This window comes from Bufo gargarizans, chromosome 2, assembly GCF_014858855.1.
Source record: "Bufo gargarizans isolate SCDJY-AF-19 chromosome 2, ASM1485885v1, whole genome shotgun sequence".
NCBI lineage: Eukaryota > Metazoa > Chordata > Amphibia > Anura > Bufonidae > Bufo > Bufo gargarizans.
The window spans coordinates 507,323,837-507,346,602 of record NC_058081.1 but is presented as its reverse complement, the minus strand read 5'-3'; the positions used below and the strand labels follow the sequence as shown (position 1 = coordinate 507,346,602).

Here is a 22,766-nt window from a genome sequence, read left to right as displayed (position 1 = left end):
AAATAGAAAGCTGGGTAAATACAATAGCGGCTCACCTGAGACACTCCTATGAGTATGGTGCACTCCTCAGGAATCACCCAACTCCAAAGGCAAAAATATCAAAAATAGAAGGAGGGGCACTCAACTATCTGAGCACTCTGGACAACAATAGCAGATAAAATAAATGTGATTTATTTGATATAGTAAAAATACCAATAGAATGGATAATGTCAATGGGGCATCTTTCAAATTAGCACTATACAATCTTCAATATGATATAATGCATAAATAGTACATATAAAAAATATAAACAACTGTCCCAATGGATATGCAGGCGGATAATGAATAACCCAGTTAGGAGCAGAGTGGACTGTAAGATAGCCCTGTAAAGCAAAGTTCTGTTGGTGTCACTTATGACAACATCCAATCCTCAGCTGATACACTCCATATAAGGCCTCATGCACACGACCGTTGTGTGCACCCGTGGCCGTTGTTCCGTCTAACGTTTTTTTCTGCAGTCCCATTGACTTTCAATGGGTCCGTTGAAAACTCGGCTACTGCACCGTTTTTTCACCCGCGCCCGTGACCCGTGTTTCGTGCCCGTGAAAAAATATAACCTGTCCTATTTTTTTCACGGCTGACGGTTCGCGGCCCCATTCAAGTCCGCGCCCGTTTTATTTCATACTTCTGACATGGTAAAATTGTCTGCCAAAACTTGTGCCAATAAATTCTAAAAAAAATTGATACAGGAAGTATATGGTCACAGGATATGGTAATTTCTAGCCTCCTGTGCAGACAAGCTGGTGTGTGGTGAGGCAGCCATTTTTCAAGATTTTACCAGCAACCATGCCAAGGTGGAACGTAGAAAAATTAATTACCCTGGTCCAGGAGAGGCCCAAACTTTGGGACATCCGTGCCAACTCATATTGCGACCGGGTTAAAAAGGATGCCTCGTGGGAACAAGTGGCCCGGAGCCTGCGAAAGCATGAATGGGCCAAAGCGGATAGCCGAGGTCGTGCTGAATTAGGTAAGTGATAGCAATGTAGTTGTGCTGTCATTTCCCTCTGTGTGGCCCAAATATGCAGTTTGTAATTTCCAGAGGGCACCATAGTGTTTTCTTTGTGGTACAGCCTCATTTATCCTAAAGCCCTGTACCTGGCTTATTATAGAGACGTGTATTAAATTCCATTTCCATATTTAAATGGCTGTCCTGCCCTTTGCGACAGCATACAGTACTCATGTATAATCACGTCTGGCTACTTTTTTCCTTGAAATTGCGCATCTTACAGTTGTCACCTTCACATATTGTAACGTTTATTAGTCCTAATGGCTTGCATCCACACACCTGCTGGACTGTATCATGTGCTTTTTCCATTATTGCTTATTTTGCGCATTTTCCTTTTCCCTTTTTAATGGTTTTTTTTTCTTCAAAATTTCGTTTTCAAAAAAAAAAATGGAGATCCTCACAATTGTCTTTCATTTCATTTTTAAACAGTCAAGCAAACCAAAACCAGATGGGTGAGTTGCCGGGACCAATTCCGGCGGGAGGTTACCAGCAAAGGCCGGAGTGGGGAGGGAACCTCCAAAAAACGGGCCTATATATACACTGCCCAGCTGCAGTTCTTAAGGCCAGTAATGGATTTGAGGCCGTAAGTAGTTTTCTGTTTTTACTATGAATGTTTTTAAAGGGCACACTTTCGGTAGTATGTAGACGAGTAAAACTGAACCAGAAATTAAAGGATCCAGTTGTGTTCTTGTATTGTAGATCTATACGTTCTCTAGTGCAGCCATGTCATAACTGACTACATCCAGCTGTATAACAACGCAAACTCGCAGCATGGCAGACTAGCTGTAAACTTACCAGTCCTGTTTGGAGTTGTAGTTGTGCATCAGCTGGTGGGCAACAGTTTGTACATGCCTGGTGTTGTTTGTCTACATTATGTTTGGGGTGTGGTTAAACCAGGGCCCACAGCTTATGATCTGTTTGATGAAACGACACGTGTAGTGTGCAGATTGCGCCTCCCCTCTCTGTTTTGTTTGTGTACAATAAATTTATTGTCCGTCTAGGGACATAGAGGTTTGCAATATGAACAAGATATAGGAGAAGGCAGATGACACGTGCGCACTGCACGCATTATTTCCTCATACAGTAGATCATCAAGTTTGCCGGCAAGAAGTCACACACCAATCGATTTGTTTGAACCTATTCCAAGGATTGGTTTACTATTTACCATAGCTTGCAAAAAGCCTCCTCTTGGAATAGGAGGGCAGAATATGTATTTCATATTTTGGTTTTGGGACAATGCGACTTTGGTTTAATACAGACTGATTCCCTTACTTTGGTATGTATTTGAAAATGGAACTCCTTAGGTATTGGTATTGTCATTTATATTGCTTAAATGGTACTGAACCAAAGCCAACATTGATTCCTTTCCTTGCACAAAGAAAATGTAAAAAAAACGGATCCATAGAAAATGGATTATAATGATGTTCCAACTACGGTTGACCAGCAGGATTAAAAGTAATACTCTCACCATGGTCAATTGAGGGCTGGTACATGTTCATTCTTAGTAAATGATCGTATACTCGGATCTATTTTCCGCTTGATACTTTGGATGGTAGTAGCGGGTCACATCCAGACGAGATGCCGTTGGCACTGGTTTTGGCCCTTGAATGTTGAATCCTCTTCTGTTGTTGGACAGCTCCAAACGGCAAACAATGTTTTCCATTTTCAGTAACATTATGCCTTTACAAGACTTCTGCTAGCGTTAGATGTAAAATGCTATTAATTTCGATTTTGCACTGTTCACCTCTAAGCTAGTAGTGAGTCATTAAAATTAAATGTCTGATCTATGCTACCACTCTGGATCTAATTTGGAGACACACGCCAGATTCTAACTAATATAGTCTGTGTATTTATAAATGTAATAAAGCCCGAAATCTAATGTACTTTTTTTTGGTAATTCCATTTCAGAACTGTGGACAGTCTGGATCCCTTGGCAGATTCGGAGACAAGTCCTGCTCCCACGCTGGCTGAGGACCCCGAGGACTCCACCCAGAGCCAAGCCCCCCAACCACTAGCCAGTCCACCGCGGATTGTTCAACCCCAGCCCAGACGTCGCCGCCACGTCCCTCCATCTACCTCTGTGCCAGAGAGTCGGGAAGTAATTGATGCCCGAGTCATCGATTTTCTGGCCCAGAGGAGGAGTGATGGCGTGGAGGAGAAGATGCTCCGTGGATTGGGACCGCTACTGAAGTGGATCCTTTGGAGAATCACGAGTGCATTGCTTCAGTAGCGGTCGTGATTAAAATGTTCGCCATCCCCAATCACGGTGATATTCTGGGGCGTCTGAATACAATGAAGCTGGAGTTGGAGAATGCCGCGCAGCAGCCAAGGCCTGGCTCCTTCCAGTTTCCACCCCAAACCACACAAGGGCCTTCATACCCAACTCAACCCCTGTACGGTCTACCCCAGGGCCCAATGCAGCAGGCGGGACAGCCCCTATACCCGCCCAGGTTGCCAACTGTGCCCCAACAACAGGCACATGTAAGGCCACAGTCCTCGTTTGGCCCGGGTTCTTTCACCCAGGACCTACTTAATTTATAATTTTGTATTCTGTTTATGTTTGGTGCACTTAATATGTTGATTCCAAATTGTTGGTTTTTTTCTCTTCATGAATATAATGTTGCTCCCATTTTTTAACATAAAATCTGATTTGGGAGAAAACCAGTTGTCTGTTGTTTTTAAAGCACACTCCACTAAACATTAAAAGTGTAAATTTATTGAAATGTAAGAAACCACCAAAACTTACTATAACGCCAAAAGCAACACTTTATTTTGAATAACAACATCTTTATTATAGGATATCTTCAATTAGAGGTATTCGGAAAAAAATTGGACTATATAATATTAATATAAAGATGAAAAAGTAAATTCAAATTTAGACAAACTCATCATTAATATTTGTTGATATGCTGATTAAAATATGGCATGTCCAAAAAATCTCAGCCCGCAAGCCCACGTCAAGGGTCCTCATAATCTTGCGAGTCCCTACACTCAACTACAACACTAAATTTCAGGAATCTATCTAGAAAATAAAAAAAAAAACTAAAGAGCCCAGAAGATTTCAAAAACTGCCACGAATAGCGTCCCTCTGCCACGGCACGGACCCCTCTGGACTTGAAAAGTAGTCTGCATAAAGTTCCCGAACTGCAATCCCTGCAGTCCCAGGTCGTCTATGCAGGGTCCTTTCCAAACCCAAATCTGTAGACGTAGGAAGATCTTCCATGTCAACAGAAGAGGAAGCCTTGTGAATCCTGGTGAAGTTGTGTAGAACCACACAAGCTTGAATCACCAGGGTAGCATTCTCCGGAGCCATCTGTATGGATGACAAAAACACCCTCCACTTGCTGGAGAGTATTCCGAAAGCGCACTCAACATACCGACGGGCACGAGTCAACCTGTAGTTGAATATACGCCTCCTGACATCCAAACCACGCTTTGGAAAGGACCGCATAACATGTGGAGTCAATGCAAACCCTTCATCCGCCACGATGACAAATGGCGCCGGCGGACCTGCATATCCGGGCAGTCTTCTGGACTCGGGCAGGGCAAGCTGGTTGGCACGAAGCCGCTCACCCATTCTAGAAGCACTAAAGATGCGAGCATCCGCAATAATAAGGAGTATCTGAGCTAAACACTAACAGCTATTGGGCTGTGGCCAGTACTCCCACAACTAAGTTACATAAACTGTGTTTAGCCCCTTTATAAATGCGGAGAGTGTTGTGGCGGTTCGAAATATTGTGAACATTAGGCATGATGAAAAGGTTAGCTGGACATCGCAGGGGTTCGCAGCAGCACAATCCTACGAAATAGGGTACAGATCGGTATATAGACTTTGCTCTGGGTGGGGCACGCAGATAGAGATCCTGACTGAGGGTCCAAATTCTTTACAAACCAAAAAACCATAAAAAAAGGCCAGAAAATCCAGAAAGATAGGAAATTAATCACTCAGACAGGCAGGTCACAGCTTGCTGTAACATGGCTGACTGACTGAACCAAACAACATTTTAAACAAACTACTGGCGAGTGCAGAGTCTTCATGGATTCTCTGGAGGCCGAGAGCTAAACACAAGTTTGAAACTTGCCCAAAAGCAAGCCCAAATAAAAAATTAACGCATGTTCTGTGCCAGGGATTAACGGGCTAACAAAACACCCACAAACAAATGAAATAAAAAAAGAGAAGGATAAAGACACGTAAGTTCTGCAAACATTAGCACATGTCTCACAGCAGCCATTTTCTAGCACATGTTCCCCCTGACACAAGCAGTGCACATTACTGGTGAAACTTTACAAGTACTATACTGCTTACCTCAACGTGACGATGAGCCTTTCCTCAGGAGTAATGCTGCTCCTCATATTGGTGTCCATAAAGGTAAGGACAGTACGTAGAGACGACAGCAATCGATCAAATGTAGGCACTGACATCCGACAGAAGGAATAGAACTTCGCAGGATGCAGGCGCAGATCTTCGTAGAGGGTATGGAAGTGTCCTTTCCGGTACCGTTGGGAAACTATCGGAAGGACCCAAAATCGTCGCCTTCTACTCAGTTCCTCAGTCAACAAAGGAGGGCACGGACCCCATTGCCGAGAAACCAGCCAATGCAGTAAGACCTCTTCCTCTGAATCAGACATGGTGAAACAGCAAAGAGAAGCAGCCAAAATAACCTCTGTACTCTGGAAAGACTACAGAAAATGGCCACAAATGCATACTCAGGTGCCCTTGATTTATACCAGTATCCTGGGTGGAGTTATTAAAATTACATTTTTTTCACCAGACCAAGTTTTTTTTAGACGGTCCACAAAAAAAACGGTAACACGGACACACGGAAGCACAACGGAAGAAAAAATGGGCACGGATCATGGAACAACGGAACCACGTTTTGCGGGCCGTTAAAAAATACTGTCCTGTGCAGGAGGCCTAAAGTTGATATACAATAGTATGATGTAATAAGTAGTTGGTACGTTACCACCCGGGTGATAGGCGTCTGTTAGACCTCTTGCTCTGCCGCCCGGACCTACCATGGCGAACGAGAGATTAATTGCCAAAAAGAGCAAAACTAACCCTTAAATGTTCTTTAATTATACTGTATAAATGGTAAAAAGTATAAATCTGAAGGTATCGGCCCTTTACAGAGTGATGAGGGGGGAGTTGCAGAGAACGATGAGGAGAAAGCAAAGCTATTAAATATTTTTTTTTCTCCACTGTATTCCCTGAAGAAAATAAACTGTCAGATGAAATGCAGAATGTAAAAGTAAATTTTCCATAAAAAGTGCCCTGTCTGACCCAGGAAGAAGTACAGCGGCGTCTTAAAAAGATTAAAATAGACAAATCGCCAGGACCAGATGGCATACAGCCCCGTATGCTAAGAGAATTAAGTAATGTCATAGCCAGATCCTTATTTCTGATATTTAAGGACTCTATACTAACAGGGTGTATTCCACAGGATTGGTGCATAGCAAATGTGGTGCCAATATTCAAAAAGGGTCCAAAAACAGAGCCCGGAAACTATAGGACGGTAAGTTTAACATTCGTTGTGGGTAAACTGTTTGAAGGTTTTTTTAAGAGATGCTATCTTGGAGCACCTCAATGAAAATAAGCAAATAACGCGATATCAGCATGGCTTCATGTGGGATCGGTCAAACTAATTTAATCAGTTTCTATGAGGAGGTAAGTTCTAGACTTGACAGCGGCAAATCAATGGATGTCGTATATCTGGACTTCTCCAAAGCATTTGACACTGTACCGCATAAAAGGTTAGTATATAAAATGAGAATGCTTAGACTGGGAGAAAATGTCTGTATGTGGGTAAGTAACTGGCTCAGTAATAGAAAATAGAGGGTGGTTATTAACGGTACACACTCAGATTGGGTCACTGTCCCTAGTGGAGTACCTCAGGGGTCAGTACTGGGCCCTATCCTCTTCAATATATATATTTTTTTTTAAACTCGTTTTATTGAAGTTTAACAAGAAAGGCATGTTACATCAGAATCAGTCAGGGGTAAATCCCACGCAGGGGATACATTAATAACACAATATTGTTCGATAGTCTTGCAATAGGTCTGGAAAGAGCTCTCATCTCAGTCAGCATCAGAAAACAGTATGAGCAATGAGACAATAGTTCAGGATTCAAGGTCCTCATATTATCATACATCGGGCACAGAATACATGCAAGCATTATGCAATGTCAAAGGAGATGCACACTACTCACCCCATACCTTGTCAAACTTTTGTGGGCATTTTCTATGAATAAAAACAACTTTTTCCATGCTAACAGCGTGATTACCCAATGACTTCCACTGGCCTAGTGTGGGTGCTCTATCAGCCATCCATCTCAGAGCAATAGCTTTCCTAGCAAAGAATAGAGTTTCACTCAGAAAAATCCTGTGGTGATTCCCCCAGACCTCCTCAATCTACCGATTTTATGTAGCGTGAGATAACTTCTGTGCAAAATAAACACCCAATTATTAATTGATGGAGAAACCCTTGTTGGAGTCATCAGTGCTTCATTCCAATCATCAGCCGATAGTAATGGAATGGAATTTCTCCACTTCCCTTCAACAGCAAGAGGATTCAGCAGCATACGATTGTTGAGCAGATGCGTATAGAGCACAGAAATGATGCCTCTCGGACCCTGTGACCGTAGAACCCCTATCAAAGGATATTTAGAAATGTTCTGGCCACCTGCCCCAAATTGTGCTGTTAACGCATGTCTCAGTTGTAGATATCTAAAGAAAAGGTTTCGAGGTAATTCAAACTTTTCCTGCAATTGCAAGAAGGAGCATAAACTGCCCCCAACATATAAATCACTCAATTTATTGACACCTTGGGCCTTCCACAAATTAACCCCCTCCAGTTCTTTCAAATGGGCAAACATAGGATTATCCCATAATAGTATGTCATCCGGAAGATCCTTAAACGATTGCATCTTAGCAGCACTCCATACCTGATGGGCCAACCTATGAATGGGGAGCAAGCGTGTGGGTACAAAGCGCGACCCTTCCAGTACTGGCCACAAGGAGGTCATGCTTAGGTATTCCCTGAGGTAATATTCTGCGTTTGGCAAATCTGACGTTAGGACCCAGGAAATTAGGAATTTCAACTGCCCAGCCAGGTAGTATAAAAAGAAATCAGGCAAGGCGGCACCACCCTCTCTCTTCAATATATTTATTTTATTAATGATCTTGTAGAAGGCTTGCACAGTAAAATATCAATTTTTGCAGATGACACTAAACTGTGTAAAGTAATTGACACGGAAGAGGACAGGATACTGCTACAAATGGATCTGGATAGATTGGAGGCTTGGGCAGAGAAGTGGCAGATGAGGTTTAACACTGACAAATGTAAGGTTATGCACATGGGTAGGAATAATGCAAGTCACCCGTACATACTAAATGGTAAAACACTGGGTAACACTCACATGGAAAAGGACCTAGGAATTTTAGTGAACAGAAAAGTCTTCCTCTGGATCAACTTGCAGGATGACAGGCCGAACTGGATGGACAAATGTCTTTTTTTCGGCCTTATGTACTATGTTGCTATGTATTTTGACATGATGATCGCTGAGAATTTGCAAGAAAACAATGCCAGCCAAGCAAAGGTTTCTCACACAGCTCTGAACCATACGACAAGCACAATAAAATGGTGCCTGAACTATCACATGTCCTCTGTTTTAATACATCATTTTTTTTTTTAGTACCCTAGCAACATATATTCCTCCTTCTGTTTTTTAGGGGGGGAAAAATGGAACGGATGCGGATGTACAATTGGTAAAAACTGAAGGTTTTTGCAGAAACATGGAACGAAAATTTGGATAAGAAAAATGCTGATGTGTGAATGGATCCTAAGTCTGAGCAGTGCGGTCCTATAGGAGTTTCCTCAATGCAAATGTAGTGGAAAATTGTCAGTTAACCTGCTTTGTATATTACACATACAGTATAAAATGACTTTATAGCTGCAGACCTGATTCTTGTTATCCTAGTTTGTACAAGTTGCGTAATTACATTTGTCCACTAGATGGCAGAATAAGTCCTTAATGTGTTCATGATGTGCAGTTTTCAGGACAGATAATTTGTCATAGAAAACCTGAAAAAAAATTTTTTTGAACGACCTCGGCTAATTCAGTGAAGCAGAAATCTTAATTTTCTATACAATGAATTGTTGATATATGTGCATACCTCCCAACCATCCCGGATCCAGCGAGAGAGTCCCAGATTTTAGTGGCGGTCCTGCTCTCAGCTGATTGTAATGGTGAAGCAGGGGGCCATCTGCTCCGCACTTCACCATTCAGCTCCCCAGCCGCCAGGCCCATTTTTGCCATGGGGGTCTGAGGTCTGAAATGGTGGGTCTGTAAGTCTAATGGGGGTCTAATTTGGGGTCTGTAAGTCTAATGATATAGGGGCCTGGATATCTAATGGGGGCCTGATATGGGGGTCTGGAGGTCTAATGGGAGTCTGATATGGGGGTCTGGAAGTCTAATAGGGGTGTGATATAGGGGTCTGAAGGTCTAATGGAGGTCTAATATTGGGGGTCTGTAAGTCTAATGGGTGTCTAATATGGGGGCCTTGAGATCTAATGGGGGCCTGATATAGGGGTCTGGAAGTCTAATGGGAGTCTGATATGGGGGTCTGGAGGTCTAATGGGGGTCTGGAAGTCTAATAGGGGTGTGATAAAGGGGTCTGAAGGTCTAATATTGGGGTCTAGAGGTCTGGTCTGAGGATGAGTGTCTGTAAGTTTAATGGGGTCTGGGAGTCTAATCGGTGTCTAATTGGGGGTCTGTAAGTCTAATGGGTGTCTGATATGGGGGCCTGGAGATCTAATGGGGGCCTGATATAGGGGTCTGGAGGTCTAATGGGAGTCTGATATGGGGGTCTGTAAGTCTAATAGGGGTGTAATATAGGGGTCTGAAGGTCTAATATTGGGGTTTAGAGGTCTGGTCTGAGGTCTGATATGGGTGTCTGGAAGTCTAATAGAGGTCTGGAAGTCTAATGGGGGTCTGGAGGTCTAATAGGGGTCTGGAAGTCTAATGGGGGTCTGGAGGTCTAATGGGGTCTGGAAGTCTAATGGGGGTCTGATATAAGGGTCTGGAAGTCTAATGGGGGTCTGGTCTGAGGACTGATATGGGGGTCTAGAGGTCTAATGGGGGTATGAAAGTCTAATAGGGGTCTGATATGGGGGTCTGGAGGTCTGATTTGGAGGGCTGGTCTGAGGTCTGATAAGGGGGTCTGAGAAGTCTGGTGGGGGGTCTGGTCTGAGGTCTGATATAGGGAAGGGGATCTGGAGGTCTAATGGGGGTCTTATCTGAGGTCTGATATTGGGGGTCTGACATGGAGGTCTAATTGGTGTCTGATCTGAGGTCTGATACAAGTGGGGTTTGGTCTGAGATGAGGGTTTCTGACATGGAGGTGTAATGGGGGTCTGATCTGTGGTCTGATATGGGGCCTGACATAGAGGTCTAAAGAAGGTCTGGTCTGAGTTGGGGGAGTTACCTGAGGTTTGATATGGGGGTCAGATCTGAAAGGTAAGGGGGTATTTTTTGTACTGGCACACAATCTGTGTGGTACCAGTATTTTTAGGGTATCTGTTTCTGCAGGATAATATTGGGGGGCACAGCGGACACAGTATTGGGGGTGGTAAAAAATGGGTACTGTCCATTGGTGGCACTACCGCATCACCCACCCGCATGTACAAGTTGCAAAAAAATTTGCACCGGTGGAGGCACTACTGCACAACCCCGCCCACATGTACACACTAGTTGGTCCCTTACAGAAGTTGCCGTCCGTGTCGGCCGTTACTCACAGTGCAGACTTGGCTTCTGAGTCCCTCCATATATATTTATGTGTGTGGTATATACCAATGAAATGAAAGAGGAGCAGTGTATAACTATTGGCCTTCGTTGGCTACTACTACTGCGATCTAGAAACAGTTGGCTATTTCGCTTTCCTACATTAGATTTTTAATGGGAAGGGGGTGCCATTTCATTTTTTGCCTACACAGCAAGTGCATTGTATAACAGCATCATGCCTGCTGCTGGGGAGCGCCGTCAGCTGAGCTGTGATCATCAGAGTAACTAGGTGAGTATTTCCTGTGAAGCGGCCACATGTGGGCATAACTACTACGAAGAGGGCACATCTGGGAGTAACTAATCTGAGGGGGCACATCTGGGCATAACTACTATGAAAAGGGCACATCTGGGAGTAACTAATCTGAGGGGGCACATCTTGGCATATCTACTGTGAAGGGGGCATATGTTGGCATCACTACTGTGAGGGGGAACATCTTGGCATATCTACTGTAAAGGTGGCACATATCTTGGCATAACGACACATCTGGGCATAACTACTATGAAAGGTTCACATCTTAGCATATCTACTGTGAAGGGGGCACATATGTTGGCATAACTACTGTGAGAGGCACATGTCTGGCCATAATTACTGTGAAAGGGGCACATATGTTGGCATAACTACTGTGAGGGGGCACATACCTAGCCATAATTACTGCGAAGGGGGCATAATATGGGCATTCCTACTGTGAGGGGCACAATGTGGGCATTACTACTATGTGCTGGCACAAAGTAGAAATAATTACTATGTGGGGGCATTAAGAGTGTACATAGTTATACTTTGGGCAAAGTTAGAGGTGTGGCCTAGTATTAAAAAAATTGCCAAACATATTGGCCCTCTTTATAATTTTTTAAAGTTGAGTGGGATGATATGCAGCAGAATAGTACCCCAACCTAATTTTCTGCCATTTATGCAAATAAGATATTTAGTAGTTTTTCGACAGGAAGAAATTTGATAAAATAGTACCAGTCAAACTGTCATCTCTTCCCGCAAAAAATGAGACCCTACTTAAGACAATCGCCCAAAAGATAAAAAAATATTGCTTTAAAAAAAATGGTGACACTAAAACATGGATTATTTTTCTTCAAAAATGCTTTAATGTGTAAAACTGAAATAAATGTAAGAAAAGTAAACATATTAGGTAGGTATCACCGTGTCCGTAATCATCTGCTTTATACAACTATAACATGATCTATTCCCTCAGATGAACACTGTAAAAGAAAATATATACAGACGTGGACAAAATTGTTGGTACCCTTTGGTCAATGAAAGAAAAAGTCACAATGGTCACAGAAATAACTTTAATCTGACAAAAGTAATAATAAATTAAAATTCTATAAATGTTAACCAATGAAAGTCAGACATTGTTTTTCAACCATGCTTCAACAGAATTATGTAAAAAAATAAACTCATGAAACAGGCATGGACAAAAATGATGGTACCCCTAACTTAATATTTTGTTGCGCAACCTTTTGAGGCAATCACTGCAATCAAACGCTTCCTGTAACTGTCAATGAGACATCTGCACCTCTCAGCAGGTATTTTGGCCCACTCCTCATGAGCAAACTGCTCCAGTTGTGTCCGGTTTGAAGGGTGCCTTTTCCAGACTGCATGTTTCAGCTCCTTCCAAAGATGCTCAATAGGATTGAGGTCAGGGCTCATAGAAGGCCACTTTAGAATAGTCCAATTTTTTCCTCTTAGCCATTCTTGGGTGTTTTTAGCGGTGTGTTTTGGGTCATTGTCCTGTTGCAAGACCCATGACCTGCGACTGAGACCAAGCTTTCTGACACTGGCTAGTACATTTCTCTCTAGAATTCCTTGATAGTCTTGAGATTTCATTGTACCCTGCACAGATTCAAGACACCCTGTGCCAGACGCAGCAAAGCAGCCCCAGAACATAACAGAGCCTCCTCCATGTTTCACAGTAGGGACAGTGTTCTTTTCTTGATATGCTTCATTTTTTCGTCTGTGAACATACAGCTGATGTGCCTTGGCAAAAACTTCGATTTTTGTCTCATCTGTCCACAGGACATTCTCCCAGAAGCTTTGTGGCTTGTCAACATGTAGTTTGGCATATTCCAGTCTTGCTTTTTTATGATTCGTTTTCAACAATGGTGTCCTCCTTGGTCGTCTCCCATGTAGTCCACTTTGGCTCAAACAACGACGGATGGTGCGATCTGACACTGATGTTCCTTGAGCATGAAGTTCACCTTGAATCTCTTTAGAAGTCTTTCTAGGCTCTTTTGTTACCATTCGGATTATCCGTCTCTTAGATTTGTCATCAATTTTCCTCCTGCGGCCACGTCCAGGGAGGTTGGCTACAGTCCCATGGATCTTAAACTTATGAATAATATGTGCAACTGTACTCACAGGAACATCTAGTTGCTTGGAGATGGTCTTATAGCCTTTACCTTTAACATGCTTGTCTATAATTTTCTTTCTGATCTCTTGAGACAGCTCTTTCCTTTGCTTCCTCTGGTCCATGTCGAGTGTGGTACACACCATATCACCAAACAACACAGTGATTACCTGGAGCCATATATATAGGCCCAATGGCTGATTACAAGGTTGTAGACACCTGTGATGCTAATTAGTGGACACACCTTGAATTAACATGTCCCTTTGGTCACATTATGTTCTGTGTTTTCTAGGGGTACCATCATTTTTGTCCATGCCTGTTTCATGAGTTTATTTTTTTACATAATTCTGTTGAAGCATGGTTGAAAAACAATGTCTGACTTTCATTGGTTAACATTTATAGAATTTTAATTTATTATTACTTTTGTCAGATTAAAGTTATTTCTGTGACCATTGTGACTTTTTCTTTCATTGACCAAAGGGTACCAACAATTTTGTCCACGTCTGTATATGCCAAAAATTCAATTTTTTGTCACCTTCACCACAAAAAGTGTATTTCCAAGCGATCAAAAAGTCACACACACCAAAATGGTACCAATCAAACCGTCATCTCTTCCCGCTAAAAATTTGACCCTACCTAAGACAAATGGCTTTCAGAAAATGGAGACAATAAAACATGATTTTGTTTCCTTCAAAAATGCTTTTATAGTGTAAAACTGAAATAAATTTAAAAAAGTATACATATTAGGTTTCTCCATGTCCATAATGACATGGCTCTATAAAAATATTATATAACTTAACCCCTAAGGTGAAGACCATAAAAAAAAATTGGGGTCATCTTTCATCACAAAAAGTATGATACCAAGCGATCAAAAAGACATATGTACCCCAATATAGTACAAATAAAACTATCATCTCTTCCCACAGAAAATGAGCCCTTACATAGGACAATCACCCAAACGATAAAAAAATATGGCTTTCAGAATATGGAGACACTAAAACATGATTTTTTTTCTTCAAAAATGCTTTTATAGTGTAAAACTGAAATAAATTTTAAAAAGTAGTCATATTAGATATCGCCGTGTCCGTAAACATCTGCTCTATAATATCACATGATCTACCCTCTCAGTTGAACGCTGTTAAAAAAATTAATTAAAAAAACTGTGCCAAAATAGCAATTTTTAGGTCACCTTGCCCCAAAAAGATCAAAAAATCATATGCACCCAAAAATGCTACCAAAAAAAATGTCAGCTCTTCCTGGAAAAAAAAAGAGCCCCTGCACAAGATGATCGGCAGAAAAATAAAAGAAATGTAGCTTTCAGAAAATGAAGTCACAAAAACGTTATTTTTGTTTTCAAAAATGCTTTATTATGTAAAACTGAAACAACAAAAAAAATACACATATTGTCTTATTGTCGCGTCCATATCAACCTGCTCTAAAAAATCAACTAGTGTTGATCGCGAATATTCTAATCGCAAATTTTGTATCGCAAATATCGGCACTTCGAAAATTAGCGAAGATGTAGAATATAGTGCTATATATTCATAATCGCAAATATTCTAGATTTTCAGTAACCTCCCTTCTTGCTTGTGGGTCAATGAGAAGGCTGCAATATCTTTGTCTGAGCTTAGCAACATCCCTAGCAACCAATAGGAAAGTTGCCTACCCCTTACTATATAAGAACCTCCCCAGCAGCCATTTTATGCATTTTTTTTTTTTGCAGTTCTGAGAGAAAGAGAGCAGTGTCATTGCTCTGTGCTTTCATCTGGATCCTATTCTTTATCCAATTACATTAGATAGTTAGCTCATATATATATATATATATATATATATATTACAGATGGTTAGTAGGAGATAGTCAGTATAGGTCAGATAGTGATATAGTGTAGCTGCAGGATTCCAGTGCAGGGTGTTAGGTAGTGTGATAGGAATTACTGTTTCTCTGCTGTCCATACATACATGTTACAGACAGACATAGTGCTGTGATGTCACAACAATACTTAGTGCACCAATCAGTAATATCTACTCAGACCTGATAAAATGTGAAGTTGCATGTATTGACCAAAAAATATGCGCATCATTAGTGCCGATTTGCGCAATTGCAAAAATAATGACGAGATCACAAATTGTCGAATTTATTGCGAATATTATGCAAAAAATTCACAAAATATCACGAAAACAAATATTGCCTATGACGCTCATCACTAAAAGCAACACATGATCTATCCTGTCAGGAGAACTCCGTAAAAAACAAAAAATAAAACTGCCACAACAGCCATTTTTGGTTACCTTGCCTCACAAAAAGCGTAATATCAAGCAATAAAAATCATATGTACTCAAAAATAGTACCAACAAAACTGTCACCTCATCCCGTAGTTTACAAAATGGGGTAACTTTTGGGGAGTTTCTACTCTAAGGGTGATTAAGAGGGCCTTCAAATATGACATGGCAATTTAAAATTATCTTCCCTCCAAAATCCATATGGCGCTCCTTTACCTCTGCACCCTGCCATGTACCCATACAACAGTTTACGACCACATATGGGGTGTTTCTGTAAACTGCAGAATCAATATTAAATATTGAGTTTTCTTTGGCTGTTAAACCTTGTTGTGTTACAGGGAAAAATTTATTAAAATGGAAAATCTGCAAAAAAAAGTAAAATTTTACCTCCATTTTCCATTCACTCTTGTGGAACACCTAAAGGGTTAACAAAGTTTGTAAAATCAGTTTTGAATAACTTGAAGGGTGTAATTTCTAAAATGGTGTCATTTATGGGTGGTTTCTACTGTGTAAGCCCCAGAAAGTGACTTCATAACTGAACTGGTCCTTAAAAAGTGGGTTTTGGAAATTCTCTTGCTTCTAAAATTGTGTCTAAAATACTAAGCCTTGTAACGTCCTAAAAAAATAAAATAACATTAACAAAATTATGCCAACATGAAGTAGACATCTCGGAAATGTACAGTAACAACTATTTTGTGAGGTATCACAATCTGCTTTAAAAGCAGAGACATAAAAATTTCAAAAATGGTGAATTTTTCCAAATTTTCTGTAAATTTGGGAATTTTTTATACATAAAGGTGAAACATATTGACTCAAATTTACTACTAACATTAAGTACAATATGTCACGAGAAAACAATCTCAGAATCGCTTATATAAGTAAAAGTGTTCCAGAGTTATTATAAAATGATACATGTCAGATTTTCAAAATGTGGCTTGGTCCTTATGGTGAAAACTGGCCTGGTCTTGAAGGGGAGATTTCACTCCTAGCAGAAAAGGCAAGTCTCCTGTAATAGACTTGCAACAGCTGATTGAAGATTCATGTTCTCTTGGAACTATTTATGGGGGCTTTATGCTGGTAGTAATGTTTTTTGGGGGCACATTGCTTATATTATGAAAGGCCAGTCAGCTGGCACTGTTTATCAGAGGCAACAGAGTTTATTGGCTCCCTCTGGAGACTCTTTAGCTGTTGTTATAGTTTGTGAACATTGAAATTATAGAAGATGTTTACATAGGAAAAGTATTTTAAGGATACACAGGAGCCGTAACAGGCATCCTCAAACTGCGGCCCTCCAGCTGTTGTAAAACTACAACTCCCACAATGCCCTGCTGTAGCCTGATATCTGTAGGCTATTCGGGCATGCTGGGAGTTGTAGTTTTGCAACAGCTGGAGGGCCGCAGTTTGAGGATGCCTGCTATAGAGGGTGCAGAGAGTGACTTGTTACCTCCAAAAAAAAACAACATTAAAACATACCAATATTAGAAAAGGCACATGGTAGGTGGAGGGTCAGTTCCAGAAATAAAATTGGGCCCAGGAACTTCATATTAAGCTGATCGTAAGCGTGAAAAGGGGTTTAGCAGTCAATAAATGTTATATTATCGCAAAGGTATAGTATAAAATTCTGATCGGTGGAAATTCTACTTCTGGGAAGGGGATGCATCACTAGTGTAAGGAGAGGGAATTCTACATTTTCTAAAATAGTTAGCTATATCCATCTTCACAACCATTTTTGTTATTTTTTTAATGCATCTGAAATACAAAAAATTAAGCAACTTTGTAAATACAGTAGTTTTGATTTAAAGTTGATCTTTGGTCTTCAGCTCCAGTGCAGGCCTGTGTGTACCCATGGTGTATACTCTCTCTTCTATCTCTCCTCTAACTTTTAGTCTGTTACCAAGAAGTAGGTGGCAGAGGGTGGTATGGCTTCAGGATCAGTCTACAAAAGTTTTTATTGTAGTCTGTAACCATAAGACACATATAATGTATAGGAACTTCATTTTTTTGTTTTGTTTTAGATAATTTAGATAGATCAGGAAAATAAAAAAAATGGATTGCAAAAACTTATAAACCCTTTAATTAGAACCAGAAAGAATTTGGGATAATTTTGAGACCATGCAACTTGACTGAAGGCCCAGCAGTGGACACATGTTTTTTATTTCACAGATTTATGAACAACAGTAGCCTGACTTTTCTGTGTAATCTCATTTGTATTCTTATTATTTCTTATATTCCATTTGTTTTTTGTTTCGATTCCTTTCTTTTTGTTCTTCACTTGCTCATTGCAGACAGAAACTCTTTTAATACAGTTTACAAGCCAAGATGAAAAGGAAGATGTTCAAAGATGGTGAGAGAATGTTAAGTGAAGCTTAGTGAGGATGAAAAACCTCCAGACTTACATCTCAAGATCAAATATTAGTATTGCCCAGATTAACCTTGCGGATTGCTGCTGTCAAAACGGGCTGCTTACTCCTCCTGTGATCTCAATCTGTGCTCTGTGTGTTTTGTAGACGACCTCTTGTTGCTTTTGTATAGTACAGAAGGTGCCATGGAGGGTGATACCATTTATTTGGTGTATGGGCAAAAAATATGGGGTACCCTCAAGGGTGCGATATCAATCCAGCCAGAGGGAGTCCTTTAGCACTATTAACGATCATTGTAAATAGTAGCAACAGAGGTAAATTTACTAAAAACTAGAATTTTTATACACGTTTTCTGGGATTTTGATACTGATCGTGAGGAAACCCAATGATGAGCTGTTTGAGAAGGCACTGACGTTCCTGTGAGCGCCGTGGCCTTCTGTGTGCTTACTAAGCACAGTGCCGTACATTATATAGAGGCTGTGCTTGGTATCGTACTAAACCCCATTGAAGTGAATAAGACTAAGAGCGATACCAAGCACAGCCTCTATACAATGTAAGGCACTGTGCTTGGTAAACACAGAGAAGGATGTTGTGCTCACAGGAGTGCCAGTGCCTTCTCAAACAGCTAATCTGTGAGGGTCCTGGGTGTCGGACCCCCAGCGAATACTGATGACCTATCATGAGCAGAAGTCATCAGTATTAAAATCTCGGAAAACCCCTTTAATAAAAGATCTGTTGGAGTAAGAGGTGCCAAATTTATTAGGAGTATGGGCGCAACATGATGAAATCTATTACAGCTATGACAGTAGCATAGATTTTAGTTATAATTTAAACCAGTTTTCTGGTGTAAACTATGGTAAATGTGTCGGGAAAGGAGGCCTGCCCCTTCCACTAAGTCCCACTCAAAAGTGCAGTTAGCAGTGAAAATCTTAAAAAGTCAAAAAAAAAATTGCAAAAATGTGTAACTTTTGTACGGTAACTGGCTTTGTTAACTTACCACCAATGTTTTCTCCTGAACAGTTCAGATGGCGGTTTGTGTGTGCATGCAACCACCCAGTTTGCTTATAAGTAATTTTGACAACATATATGTGAATTCCGTATAAAACATAATCAGAAATGTTGTCAAGCACTGGAAATGATTATCCAAATGTAATTTTGTATGGTGTCATAATAAAATGCTAATTGAAAAATGTTGAATCATTTTGCATATATTAATTGCCAGGTGATACTGCATTAATATAAGGTGACTCCACCTGATGGCAATAGCTGGATACATTTTAGGAAGGAAAGAGTAGATTATATACATAGATAAATGGATAAGATCTTTAGATAGATAGATACATTGTGTAAATTCCCATCCTATAAAGAAATATTGTCCTTTTTTCGTTTTCAAAATGCATACAAAAGCAGTTTATCTTTTTAGCTGAAATTTATTTTAATGGACATTGGTCTTTTTCCAAATAAATATAATTTCATGCTCTCGGAATTTGTTTTATTTTTACATTTGAAATTTCAGATTTTCCCTTTCATTTGTCTCGTTCAGTCCCAGTTTACAGAACATATAGGAATCTTTTTTTTCTTCTTAAAAATGGATGAAAAACACAGTGGATAATCACTTCTCCATCTACTGAACGTCCATCTTCAGCCTGATATCGTACCCAACCATTGATTCTAAAGCATTGTACAATATTTACAGACAACGTCAATTAGTCAAATACTTCAGACAATATATTAGGACTGAACTGGATGTTAACAAATCTTCTATACAATAATTCATTAAGTTATCATGCTAAATTTATTTCATTTTTAATATATTCATTATAAATAGACTTTATGGTAGGCAGTTATTTGTAATCTATTGGAGAGTCAACAAAAAGTGGTAAAAGCATGTACAGAATCGGCTCTACCTTTGAATAGTGCCAGTTTAGCATTGGGTACACATAACAAGGGTCTATAAGGTTAATGGGCAAATATAGGATCACTTTAACATGGGTATCTCTAGTTTTGCCTGGTAAATGGCATCTCAATGATATTTTATGTAGTTTATATAGTCAGGTTTGACCATATAGAACTGGAAAACCCATTTTGCCCAAAAACATCAACAATGTAAACCTGGCCATACTGGTCAAAGCTATAGAAAAGCTTGATATTCCAAAAAGACGTAGACTTGAAACATCATTAGACCTTGAACAATGTACCAAAAACTTACATTGCATTGTCAGGCTATCTACATCTACCAGTCATCAATGTCTTAGTGGAAACTGGCATGCTGATCTACATTAACAACGCCCTATTCAATTTGAAATAGGAACCAAAAATTATTTTTTATTAACATCAGACTTTTTGTACATTTATTTTTGTCATGCAAATTGATTGTGAAACAAGTGTCTCAGAAGATGTGGCACATAACAAATGTGTGTGTGATCGCTGCATATACTAAAGAATTTTTGGACACATACAAGAAAACATACATGTTAGGACATTTTTTTTTCTAAGATGCCATTCTACAAAAACTGATAATGAGATAAATGAAGATATGTAAGTGATAATTATGATCCTTTTGGCTTTCTGTACCCAAACACTGAGACACACTGGTTTCTCTACAATGCTGTAGAAAGAAATGACCTTATATTCCAAAAACAGAGAAAAAAAGTTGCACCATTTTTACTATGTCATGTATGAACTAATGCCTACAATCAATTTCACATATTCACAGTGAAACAGAAGTTTTGTGTTCTCTATTTGGTACTTCACAAATGGGCTTAAATGATCAAACTGTGGATTTCTTGGCAAAATGATAAGACAATAACACCATGCAAATCTAAGTTTGCTTAATTTTTTAAAAATAACTAATGACATGCCAATTTTCTGAAATATTTTTTTAAATATTTCTTTAACAACACCTGTTTTTACTAACTTCTCCTTCCTGGGCAACCTGAATAAAAGGAGATTGTTTCAGACTTGCATCAGGAAATATAAAGTCACTTTGTGGACATATTACTGACAACCTTTTGAGAAATGAAAGATTAGAAAAGTCTTTGTTTTTTAACCTATAGTGTCACCCCAATTTTTACAAATTTAATTTAATTTTTTTTTTTAGAAATCTTTAAAAAGTCATGTACCCTTAAAAATGTTCCAGCTCTATTCCATTGGACTGTGGCATCATAATTACAGGTAATTATTTTTGCAATAGTCCCATCTTCATGTATTAAGACAGTTCTATATAACTCCTTTCCCAGTAATGCACATAAGACGAGAGTTGCGTAAAGCTGAGAAACTCAAAAATATCTCTGAACATCACATTTGAATTTTTAGCATCTTTCATAGTAGGCTTTCTTGCTACATAGCATTCATTGCACGTTGATATGTCGAAGCCATCATGATTTCCTTTGGAAAATTGTAGAGTAATCCTCTTTTTTTAATTAAATGTCTATTTTTTAACAAAAATAAGAATTTTTTATATTTTTTTCCAGCTTAGGAAGATCCAGAATTTTTGCCTTAAGCCATCAGAAAAATAGGAAATCCAGTAAAATGAAAAGCCTTTTATCTTCTTGTAAGCCTTAGCGAATAAACAATGTACACTGTCCACCCTGGCAGCCGCTGACTCTATACTATAGACCCTTTGGAAGAGGATAGATGGATAGACTGTATCCGAGTCGCCAACGTCCTTTGTAAGTCACCCAGAACATCCTGGCCCGAGGTCTCACAGTTCTTATCATACAATAGTTGTTTAAAGGCTTCATTTTCGATGAGGAGCATCATATTTTTCAAGAAATAGCCTTCACAGTAAGACGATAATTCAGGGACACCAAGAAACTGCAGACACAGAGATATAACAGGTTAGAAGACAAAGTCAGATTAGTCACAAAATCGTATTTTTTTTCATTACCACAAGTACTTACATACTGCCTGTGTATCGCTTAATATATAAGGTAATGTATATACGTAGATATGTATACAAAAAAAAGGGGGGCAAAATACATAATGTACCTTATGGGATTAAAACATAATAAATACAAAATAGTGTGTAAAAAAAATTAAGGAATTTAGGTTTCTCATACATCTTTTACTGCTATACGGTTGCCAAGTATATGTATAGCATTATTTATAGTGATAAATCAATGGATGAAAAAAGAAATGGGAAAAAATACCTTTATTCTATATTTCCCTCCAAATGGAAATTAATATAAATTCATCACTGTACTAGAAAATGGTGCCACAATAAAGTACAACTACAAAAAACAGGTCATACACAGCTAAATCAGCATAAAAATGACCACTGGAATCCAAAGAGCCAAAAATAAATTAAAAATAATCAAAACAAAGTTATTTGGATCCCACCATTTGAGTTTTCCCACTAATCTATTACCACAGTATAAGGCCGAATGCACACGGCCGTGGAACACGGACGTGAGCGGTCCGTGGTATCCCGGCCTGGCATCCTGCTGACAGCAGGAGCGCACGGCGTCATTGGTTGCTATGCGCTTCATAGCAACCAATGACGCTGTGCGCTCCTGCTGTCAGCAGGATGCCAGGCCGGGATACCATGGACCGCTCACGTCCGTGTTCCACGGGCGTGTGCATTCGGCCGAAATGATATATATTAGACCACTGTAAAACCCACCAATCACAGGATTCTAGTTTATAAAACTTATTTTTAAAAATTTAATAGGGTCCCTCTATTCAGGCTTTTTATCTCTAAACAGTCAGGCTACAAAGAGTGGCATGTCCATGCATTACAAGAACAGCCCATTCATTTGATACGAATGGTGTGATACTTCATTTCTCCCGTGGGGGCACTGGAGGAGAAATGAACACTTGCTGTTGGGTTCCCTGCAGATTATACATAATAGCTGGTCTAAGCAGTAGGATTTCCCTGTAGTCC

The 22,766-nt window shown here is 39.8% G+C and overlaps 2 protein-coding genes across 3 annotated transcripts in view; one reads left to right on the top strand and one right to left on the bottom strand.

Moving 5' to 3' along the window:
* Positions 1-825: 825 nt before the first annotated feature.
* Positions 826-3,275, top strand: LOC122926095. The gene is made up of 3 exons (XM_044277480.1): positions 826-1,006; positions 1,475-1,628; positions 2,954-3,275. Exons 1-3 carry the CDS (start codon positions 826-828, stop codon positions 3,273-3,275), a joined length of 657 nt encoding a protein of 218 aa, XP_044133415.1.
* A 16,016-nt stretch (positions 3,276-19,291) lies between these two features.
* BTBD11 (BTB domain containing 11) overlaps positions 19,292-22,766 on the bottom strand; it is a 199,944-nt gene continuing 196,469 nt past the window's right edge. For both annotated transcript variants that reach the window (XM_044281276.1, XM_044281277.1), the window contains one exon: positions 19,292-21,697. In XM_044281276.1, coding sequence (XP_044137211.1) covers positions 21,488-21,697 — 210 coding nt within the window. In that variant the 3' untranslated portion in view covers positions 19,292-21,487. The remainder of the gene's footprint in view (positions 21,698-22,766) is intronic.

Bases quoted from the DNA above. Each gene is read 5' to 3' on its own strand.
- LOC122926095 (XM_044277480.1), top strand. From the start codon at position 826: ATGCCAAGGTGGAACGTAGAAAAATTAATTACCCTGGTCCAGGAGAGG. The intron at 1,007-1,474 runs GTAAGTGATAGC...ATTTTTAAACAG, and splicing joins CCGAGGTCGTGCTGAATTAG to TCAAGCAAACCAAAACCAGA. The intron at 1,629-2,953 runs GTAAGTAGTTTT...ATTCCATTTCAG, and splicing joins CCAGTAATGGATTTGAGGCC to AACTGTGGACAGTCTGGATC.